The 11781-nt window shown below is 30.8% G+C and overlaps 1 protein-coding gene across 1 annotated transcript in view; it reads left to right on the forward strand.

Annotated features, from left to right (window-relative positions):
* The window catches only part of LOC112683244, a 102950-nt gene extending 93188 nt beyond the window's left edge, over positions 1–9762 (forward strand). The window contains exons 6-7 of the mRNA XM_025554162.1: positions 8736–8949; positions 9509–9762. Coding sequence (XP_025409947.1) covers positions 8736–8949; positions 9509–9588 — 294 coding nt within the window. The 3' untranslated portion in view covers positions 9589–9762. The remainder of the gene's footprint in view (positions 1–8735; positions 8950–9508) is intronic.
* Positions 9763–11781: the final 2019 nt, after the last annotated feature.

Genomic DNA, 11781 nt, shown 5'->3' on the forward strand with positions numbered 1-11781 from the left:
AAAAATTATCATAAAAAATGTTTCCAATATAAATGTATATTTTTGCACTTAACGTCTGCATTTCATCTAACATTCATTGAAAAATGAACATTGTAGTGAATGATCGGGTGGTATTCAAAATTCAATGAAATAAAAAAGAACACCAAAAGTATATTTTTGGCAAGATGCGGTGAACTACGCGCGCATACGTTCGAAATATTCTTATGCAAATATTTTGATGCTTTCCGATCCTATTCGTTCCACTGTATGTCTCATTTGAAACTATACCGAATATTTTTTCCTTTGCAACGCGACCCGTTGTGTGACATACCTTATCTAATCAATCGAGGCTGCGATTGGACCAGAAGCACGCGCACGCAAAGGGTAAAATAAGCGACTTCCGTGGAACGTGTACCCGTGTTCGTTAGTAAACTAGAACCGCGTGGCTGATATCAAATTTTCTCGGCAAAGACGTTAGATAAAAAATAATTTCTTCGACGAAATAATAAAAACAGCCAACATGTGTGAAATGTTATTTTAGCCGTAAGAACGTACATACGTGTCCCTTAAATACCGTACGACTGTAGATGGTCGTGAGCATAGAATAACGAACGGCGCTTTGGTTAGGCAATTCAGATACATTGGCGACGACAAAAGATTTCGATGCACTCGACGAAATTGTATTTTCGTTGTATTATTGTCATATTTTTCGCACTGCTTACATTTTATGATTGGCTTCCTGCAATTCTAAGGTTCCTAAAGCAGTACTTACATTTTTCAGTTCACGATTAGATTTATTTTCATTTTTTTCCCATCATATTTCAGGAAAAATGTGATTTATTGAGTGCAAATAATTTATTGTTACTGGTGAACTGTTTAGGAAGAGTACGCAAAGATGCAAATTTATGAATGCATTATGGCATTAAAAAAATGCTATCACCGAAAAGTTTTCATTTGTCTGAGTTCATCGGAAAAAGCAGATTGTAAATATTTTAATTTTCTAAAAATAAAAAAATGAACTTAAACGAGAATGTTTATCATAATTCTTATGTTACCGTTATTTTTGTGAAAGTATATTTTGTGTGTGCATCTACATTGTTTCGATAATTTGGACATAAATTAACAAAAAGCTCTTTGTTCTCAATCATCTTAGTATTAACAAACATTTGCCGTTTATGATAATATCTATTACTTTATACAAAACCAATAACAAATATACAACAAAAGATCAGATCTACCTGAGGTCTTTATCAATATATACATTAAAATCAAATAATTGTTTGATTTAATGTTCGAAAAAGAGTTGGCTAAATTAAATATCTAATAAAAGCTTCATGTCACTTTTGTTTGCAAACCTGAAATAGAAATAAATTAAATTTGTATCATCCACATTTTTCCTAGACGATAAAAAAATTGCCAATTTGTTGAAAACATAAAAAAATAAACTACCACAAAGTTCGTATAGACTTTAAAAGCTTTATGATTTAAGATTTTAAAATATAAATTCTTAAGTTTTCTATGAATTATTGATAGAACCAAGCTAAAAATAAATAATAAATCTATGTTATATTGTACAGAGTAAATATGTTTTTTTTTATTCTGTACTTATCTTTTTTAAAGATCAAACTATATATTTGTTGTTTTACTTTTGAAACTTTAGTTGCATTATATAAATATAAATATCGCAGTGTCTAGATAAAAGAAAGCTTTCCAAATATTAGTTATATATAGTATCAATACGTATTTTATTTTACTTCATGGTTGAACTTATAAAAAATAATATTGTAATCGACTTTATTGATAGAAACAATAATAGAATACGTAATTTTTTCTTAAAAAAAAAAAAATAAAAAATAAAAAAATAAATCAACATCTGACCGATCTAAATAGATTATACGAATATAGATAAATGTGAACTGTTAAATATGAAGTCGTGATTTTGTTGACTTTGTTTATACCTGGCAACGAATTATTAATTCGAAACCGTTCGCACTTAACAAATTTAATAATTCCACGGGCTAAGCATTCATTTATTTCTATACATTAACTAATTTTATGTTTATTTATTTATTAATTTACATGTATTAACCATTTAGTAATTTTTAATTTAATTTTTGACTGTCATATTAAATAAAACAATATTGCGAAAATTTTTACTCATATATCATAAACCTTGTTTTACAATTTGCCTAAATTATTGTTCTTAAATATTTTCATTCAATTATTTGAATCAGATAATTTAAAATATTTTTTTTGGACTATAATCGTAATAGAAGTATGTAGTATATTTTGGATTCATATAAGTTAAAATAATAACAAACTCGTTAATTTAGTAATTTATATTTTGATTCTAAAATTAGAACAAATAAAATATTATTTAAGTTAAAAAAAAAAAATTATCTTTTTGTGTTCCGACTCCAGAAAACAGTTATTTTTATGACACGTATATAATATAAAAAGTATATATATATTTTTCTATATTAAATTTAACCGTTAACATTTTTAGAAAAACGAGAAGTTACGCAATTATTTATACGAAACTTGTTTTGAAATTAACTATTTTAAGTTTCTAAGTTGTTCTTTGTAATTTAATCCATAACATTTGTTATCCTTAAAAAAATTTAAGTATAATGTAAAAACTTTTATTCGAGTTTGTCACTTTAAATAAATAGAAAACAAAAAGTTGTTGCCAATAAATATATAATTAATTTAGTATAATTTGCTCTTGATTAAAAAAAAAAAAAACAAAATGTATCTCGTGACAATAACCTAAATTCAATTAATTCAAAATATTATACCGAAATTTATCTATGTAGAATTTCATAAAATATTCGTTTTAAATGGTATTAAATATTTGATCAGAATGCTAATTCGCTAAACCTACTTGTATGCAATCGTAGTAATTGGTAGTAATTTTCTGTTTCGTACATAACGTTACTTCCTAAAACTGTAACAAATCTTTCCCAAAATTATATGCTAAAAATTCAAATTCTACTTGTATTTGATTGCGTTATAATTATGTTCTAGTAATGCTGTCGGTATGTTTTATTTTTACATCTATTCGAAACCATTTATAAAATAAAAATACGTCAGTACGTGAGGAGCAAATAAAAAAAAAATAAATAAATAAATAAATAAATAACACTGAAAAAATATTTTGTTTATCGATTGAATCCGAAGAGAATTTCAGTTTTTAACGTTTAAAAAAAGATTCATCGGAACACAAGCTCTGTGATTTAAATCTAATCTAACATCGCGCATTCGCGCCTTGGTTGTTTAAAGCATTTATATAAGAGAAAGAACATGTTTTTTCGTTTCTTTTTCTTTTCTTTTTTTTTCGCCACATAAAGCATGATTGAACTTGATCATTTTAAAGGTGTACGGAGTAAATATAAACGTGGGGTGCGTAAAAACAGTAGTGTGTAAAATCTTCATATACGTTTTTCCTTTTAGTTTTTTTTTTTTTTTTTTTGTATGCGATCGTTCTCGGCACAACGAATTTGGTCGAAACTATTTCATTACCACCTGGTATACGTTGTGCATAATTCACGTAATTGTAGACGGATATACGCAACGCACGTATACACGGTACGTATACTGCACATACATAAACTACATCGGGCTTCAACCGAGAACATAAATTCTCACGACAGACGGCCGACATCGCTGATTCCGATTTCCTTTTTTTCTCCTCGGGTGTAAACGTACATTCTCACGTTTAATTGCTGCCGATACGTCATTAATACGTTTGGTATTTAATGAATCACTGTCCAGATAGATAAAGGGAGTGGGAGCGCGAGAGAGAGGCCCGAGATTGTATTGACGCGCTTGAGTCTAGGCATATATATATATATAAAACACATGGATTTTCACAAAATTTGACGTATTTAAACGAATGTATATATTTATACGAGTATACATAAATAGTGAATTATTGATCGCAAACACAATTAAAAAGCATTGTTTATATCTTGCATAAAATAGATCGTGTACACGGATTCACAGCTGAAGCCGTCGCCAAACAATTATTATCGAATACCTAAATAACTTAATCCTACGATGGCGGCAGCGGTGGCGGCTGTTAACTTAAAACGTGTAACATTACATAATGCAGTTGATGTAATTAATTCGAAAATCCGTTTAATCGATTCGCCCCATTCACGGAAACATATATATGTATACACAAGAGATGTAACGGTAAATACGGTTGTCGATCGAATTCGGAAAAACTAAAATTAATGACTCACGTACAAGTACCTCGCGTTATATACGTGTAAAATTATCACGCTACAGTAGCTGATGGGCGTTCCTTTTAAAAACGACCGCGTCCAGTTTTTATATTTTATACGCCACGTATTCTCTTTCGCTGTATCGGGTACGTGGTTTTTGTGAAACTTTTTATTTAATCAATCTCCAGCGATTCGGATTAATTCGTATGTTGTACGTTGAAAAAAAAGAGAAATTTAATTCAATTTTGGGATATGTACAAGATTCTCACTCGATGACTTTTAATTGGACCCCCCCCCTGTGCACGACGAATAATCAATAAATCTTTTCGACGAATTTTTAACTTAAAAACCACTTTCCACAAATAAAATGGTTACACGAATAAGTACGCGTGGACTGAAATCCTATACATGAACGCGTGTCTCATTCGTCCATTTATATCGGATATACACTGCATGTAGCATTAACTTTTTGCTTTGAATGAAAATCCATTTCATCACATTTGTTGCGTAATCCTCTGGGGTCTTAAGACACTTGCTAAATGGATAACTTCAGGTCTGCTGGACTTTACAAATATTTCTGAAGCTTATAATATACGTTCGTATCAGCTGAAAGCTTTCCAAACGAGCACTATTATATAGCTACTACACATAGCTACGAAAAAACATATAATTCAGTATTTGATCAATGTTTCGGTTCCCACTTATTTAATTTGTAAAGTTTTATTTAAAATGTATTTTATAAAAAATGTATCATTCTTCGTGTTTTTTATTTTTTTTCTAATCTTGATTATTTAAAAAATATTAAGAATATTTCAGTCACGTTAACTTACAATAGACTCATGTAATACATAATACTGTATTATTTTATTGGATTGTTGTCGTTAACACGATAGAGAATGTAGTAATTATTTCGCTATTTATCATGTTCATAGCACATGATTAACAAATTTGGTGACCGTACAGTTTAAACGCTGGGTACGAATAAGCTTAGTATAACCCTGTCCTTAAGTTTTTTTCTCTCTATTTTCAACAATCCTAATCAATTTCAATATCAAATACAATCATTAATTGGTTATCATGGTTAACATGAATCGAAATTGTTTTCGCTCCTTGAAATCTTATAGTGACAATTCATATGAATATCAACAGCGGTAGCCAAAGCGAGAAAAACAAATTAATTTTTTAAAGTTTGGCCCAAAAAATAAAACTAATATGACCGCGATCGTGCGAACCATCGCTTTTATTCGTCTTCATGGCGTTTAGATTTTTAAAAAATAAACGTACATGTTTCAAGAACACAATAATTATGATAATATCTATAATTCGATATAGTAGAGTTATTATGAAACCATGTCGGGACGTCAATATCATTATCATTCGATCATATACTGAATGGTATCGAATAAATATTAAATGTCTCCAGAACCGCCAATCAAGACCATGTTTACAATAATACGGCAACGTTAGTCGATTTATTTACCATTAATTGTTTTCGTTTAGCTATTGCACGTCACTTTTTGCACCAACTTAATCGCTGCGTGGAATGGCTCTTGGTGCTCGGTAAAAAATTTAAACAAATAAATAACTTGGGAATTTCTTAATGAGGTTGTCTTTTGCATAATGGCGTTTAAAATATGATGTGCTGGTGAAAAGGATTATTACACGCGAGCCTCATGCACGCATTTCGGTCACGCTGTGGTTTTTTTTTTTCTTTTGTCATGTAAGGGGGTGCCCCTTGCCGAAATCCGGTGTACGAACCGTAATTATACAGTTGAGCTGCAAGGGTTGAAGGGAATTTAAATTTTCATCACCACAGGCAAATAACTTATATTATACTATTTCCTATGCCCACTCCCCTCTCCATCACTCACCACCACTTTCGACCGAGAAAGTTTGCCCACTAAATTGAATCCATAAGCTAAAACCTAACGATCATTTACCATGATTTTCAACTTCGAGTGCATTACCACACGTTTATAAATAATTTTTACTGGACCGTATAATCGTCAGTACATTTTTTTATTTTTATTTTTTCTTCTTTGAACTCTAATTACATTTTTTCATTTAAAATGTACCCGTATTTTAAAACCTCGTGCCGAAATCTACCTGATATTATATTTATACGTTTACTCAGTCGGAGAACACTCAAAACGAATCCGAAGTATGTCTTTCTTTTGATGTCCAAACATGATTCTTTAATTATTCAGTCACTTTGCGAAGCATCTTGCTTTATTTATTCTGAGTTACGATCGGAGGTGTTCGAATTCACGGTCTATAGCGTACACGTGTATATCGCACAATCAACGAGTATGATTATACCATAAAACGCATTTAACCTCTTGTAAATAATTTTTTTCGTATATTGTATTTAGAAACATCAAATAGTCGACAATATTTACATTTTTCGTATTATAATGATGTCAGATATTTAATGTATATAAATATGTTGAATTTGGTATAAGAAAAATGTAAATTAAACCAGAAAAAGCGACTCTTAAACGATGAATTCACGGGGAGATTGAAGAATGATGAAATAATTAATACGAAAGATGATTGAATCCTGTAATGTAATTAAAAAAAACTTGGGACCGATATCCGATATTCCGTTGAAAGTTATGGTCTGAAAAAACGTGATCCTTCACTACGTAACTTGTTCTGTATAGTTTTATCACATCGGTCATGCGTCGCTAAAAACCAATTTCAGGATTGCCACATCATTCATTTTACTGATATATATTTGGCCAGAAGATTACAATATCCAAATTTCTCAGCCGCTGTTTAGCGTCTTTTTTCGCACTCGGTGAACATTCAATTTCAAAACGTCTCAAACATATTTTCAAACCATATTTTTACATTTTGTTTTTTTTTTTTTTGATAATCAATTAATTTTTATCATCGTAACAATATTCTCGCGGTTTGTTGGGAAAAATTTGAAAATATTATACGCCTGATACTGTATACACGTATATATGTTCCTCTTGAGTGTTATATGTACACCCGCGTCTGCTTGAACCCTTACTACTGCGGGGTTGTTTCCGCTGACAAATATTTCTGGCGGGGAATTGCTTTCGAACGTATAACGTTATATTTACATGATGGTTATGGTCCGTAGAACGCTCTTAACATAAGTACGAGAAGGAGTAACGTGGGCCATTGGAATTTAAAGCAAAACATTCGTTTTTATTCGTATTTTCATTTGGCACCGATTTCCACGGTACCATTCCGCGATGCGATTGCCGCAGCTATTTCTTCTTTCTTAATAAAAGTAATGACATTTAAGACAGCATCGTCAGCTAAAACTAACGCCGTTCACACATTAAAACAAGTACTGACGAACATACTATGTTCGAAATGACATCAACCACCGTGATAACATAATATTATATTCATCTCGGAATAATAATAAAAAAATAAAAAAAAAACACAATGATGTCGACAACAATTGTTTTTAAAAACGGCTGAAGCATGAGAAACATAGAACACCGAGTCGATATTACAATTCTTAAAGGTACGTACACAAATAGTTTGCTACGGGATTGACGTTAAATAAATTATTTGCGATTTTTTCGTAAATATCGAACCGGCGAACTCTCGTTTTTATTTCAATACGATTCTGAAGTGCCTAGGCATATTGAACCCGGATATATCTTCGTTGTTTTGACACGCCCAATAACCTTTTGTCGGTTATTATGTAATTTCAATTTACCTAAGAGGTTTATTGACATCGACAGTTGATTTCATATACCTGTACATCGGTGTACTAAACATTTTTCATTTCGAAAACACCGAACTGTTTTTTTTTATTTTAATTTATCCGTGCGCTAATAACGTTTTAAGTATCAGTTAAATATGAAATAAGACACATTTTATGCACAAACATAAAGTACATTCATTTGATATTATTGTAAATTTCTCATAAAAATATTTATGAATGAAATTCATTCAGCATTATGACGCATGGTACATTAATTGAATTGTATTTTCTAGTACATGGTTAAAGTATAATACCTATAAAAAATGTCTCCATTATATTATTATTATTTTTTTTAATAATATCGTATCATGCAGTATTATATAAATGTAGAGTTATTTTTGTCATCAAGAAGAAAAAGTTTCACGCATTTACATTAAAATAAGATTTTTAATTTAATACACCGTAGAACACTTTAAGAACATATCGATTTTTGTAGTCAATGAAAAGATAACTCGGAAACTTAGTACCTTTGTAGGCTAAATAGTTCTAAAGAAATACCGGTAGTTTTTTCCGCGTAAAGAAGCAATTAATTCCTTATTAGAATGTAAAACTATTCGAGGGGAAAAGACATAGCCAAGTATGTTTTTACTTTATAAATGAAATATTTTACATCGAGGTATAACGGTTCTTGCTTGTCATTCGCATTACATACACGCACATTTATGTATATTTTATTATATACGCATGCACGTAGGACATAAATTATTTTTATTTTTTTAATTATTTTTATTCTTCTGTCCACCATTGTAAGCGAGTGCGTGGGTGTGTTTCAGGCCAGAGAAGAATCATTGAAGAGGTACCCAGCGCAAAAACACCCTCGAGGGCTTGTGACGACAACTTTGGGGTTGCATTTACCTTTGGACGCGGAGACCGTGGTGAATGGTGCGGTGAGGGTCAGGTGCGTAGCGGTATTGTCACCCGTCTTGTGGACCAGTGACAACGAAAAAGTGCTGCCCAGACAGGATAAAAGAGAAGCACTCCTGCTCGGTAATAACAATAGCGATTATAATTATTCTCGAAAATCATAATAACCATATACGCGTAAAATAATAACATCGATAAATAACAACCAGCGCTGAAAACAATTAGATTATTGTTACGTTAGAAAGTCAACCGGGTGCATCGTCATCGTGTTACGGGTTTCTAGGCAAAAAAACAATTATTGCAGCGGATGAACGGGATTATTTATTTCTTACGGTCTGGAGCTTATGCTCGACGGAGATTGTTATTCAATTCTACGATCATAAAACATTAAACGAATTCTTATGCAGTTACTTTAGATTATCACGATTTTTTTCTTCTCTTTTTCACGAGCTAAAAACCGAATATTAGTTTTAATTTATAGTCACGTCGTAGTTATGAAAAAAAAAAAAGAGAAACTAATTTCGGTAAAAAACGGCTGAAGAAATGTGTCCCCTTCCTATACTCTTATAATGTATAGAAATTTAATGTTTCGGCGTATAATCAAAATACCGTTATGTTGAACATTCAAGTTTGCACTGAAAATATTGTATGCGTCGACTAATCGTACATTTTGGTATTTTAGTTACAGGATCTTCCAACAAGTGTCATTGCTGCACAGTCACCGTGTTCCTATTTTCGTTACTGATAAAAGTGTGTTTTTAAACGGAAAAAACGACATTTACTACCAGTGAAAAAAAGAAAAAAAATTACCTATCATATCAAAATTATAATTCTACTCTAATGATTTAAGGTTTTGAAAAATGTATTTTGTTTGTAAATTCGATTGTATTAGGTTTAGTAAGCTCTCTATATATTATTTGATATATAATTTATTTATGACAAATAATATATTATATGTGAATAAAAATGTACTACTTGTGTTTAATAAAAGTTTTTTTTTTTTTTTTAACAATATCAATGCCTAGTTTGTTAATTAATGTTAATTATATTATTAAATAATCTGTACAAAATAAAAAAAGAAATGTTTTCCGAACAAATATTATTAAGTTCATAAATCATCCATGAAAAACATCCACATACAAAAACTATATAAATCAATATTTAATAATATGATTTTCTGACTACAGTTTAATATTTTTTAATATAATATATTTCAAATGTATATTTGAATTGTCTGGAAATTATTAAATGATATAATTAAAAAAAAAAAAAATGAAATATTTTAATATAATAATAATATCATATTGTTTGACCGAACAAAACGTAGTGTACACAGGAGTTTTATGGTTTTGTAAAAATTTTGAATGCTCTCTCGTGCACATTAGATCGTGATTGTGATATAACATGCTGGCCAAACATTACGATCAGAATGTTATATGAAACAAAAACGCTTTGTTCGGGTGTAATGGCATGAACCGTATGTGTATCATGTAACAATTACAAATAGGTTAGGTTAAGCCGTGTTACTTATTGTTACACGTGCCTATTACGTTCATACACTAATTGCAGTGCTACTGCTCAGCGTTCCTTACACCGACCTCCGTTTAGATGAACAGTCATGGGATCGGAAATCCTGACCAAGGATGAAACATTCTACTTGGAGTAATTTTTCCCAATTGTTCCCAATCCATCACCAACACTTTCTCCATATATAAACTGTAGAATGTTACGTTGTCGTCTGGCCGCCCACACGGAAATCATATTATTGGCCACCAATTGTACTGCAATAATTTATTTCCAATAAACGTGTGTTAAAAAAAAAAAAGAACAAATCATTTTGCCCAAATGAATCAATGTCGTTAACTGCCGTAAACAAATTGGTTTAATTTCGGTGTACACGCGTGAAGGGTCCCGAGTGCACGGAAAGGAATCGATCTTTCCCGCGAAACAGATGCGCAGATCGTGAACCTGATTCGCGTTGTCCAATTCGTATTAAGGTTCGCAAAACCGAACAGCCTATCAGTACAACTCGTTTCGCACAACGGAAATACTTCGTTTTATATCTCATCGTCACATTCGGTTTTGTGCACATTTTTAAAATAAATTTCACGCGACACGTTTTACGGTTTCAGAAGTCCCAGCGACGATGGATTATAGATCGCAATACAAATGACGACAGATTACAAGTTGTAGTGTATGCTTATCGAGTGTAAACACTGAACAAATGATTAACATGAACACTTTTAAGGTGTTATTATGAGCAAAAAACGTATATTTGAATATTTATATTCTTATAACTGTTACGCAATATAAGGTGGTCAATTCATGGAAAAACATATCGGATAAGAGAGAAATGGCATACGTACAGTTATTAAACGACTATTTTTTTTCAATTTCAATCGTCATTGAAAAACCATGTAAAAATTAAGAAACATGTATTTTAAATTCTTTTTAGTTTTATGTTGTGCATTCTATTTTATTTTTATACCCATAAGCCGTATACCATTTTTTTTCGTTTTTAATTTTAAATCGTTAAATGTTATACTTTGTTTACGGCTGAAAAAATAGCAAGCAAGCATTCTTCGCACACCAATAGTTTCAAAAGAAGTGTAACATAATACGCAAGTACTTGTACTCAAAAAATGTGTCATCCCCGAATTGTTAAATCTTAAACAAGAGATATCCGATTTCGGTAAACTGTAAGGGTAGAATACAAGTGCAATTTTCTATAAAACTCCGACGAATGTATTTGCATGCAATTTTTTTCAATTTTCAACTCACATCTTCAAGGACTACAGGGTGTTCTTTGAAAAATATCTTATTGCGGTGAAAATATCTTGAATTAAAAAAAAACAATATTTTTAAACAAGATGAAATGTTACAGATGAAATAGAATACATTATCATTTGATATGTGGAACCTTAATTTTAGGATATTTATAAATTAAAAAATTAG

Source organism: Sipha flava, unplaced genomic scaffold (genome assembly GCF_003268045.1).
Source record: "Sipha flava isolate LNK unplaced genomic scaffold, YSA_version1 222_pilon_pilon, whole genome shotgun sequence".
NCBI classification, from domain to species: Eukaryota; Metazoa; Arthropoda; class Insecta; order Hemiptera; family Aphididae; genus Sipha; species Sipha flava.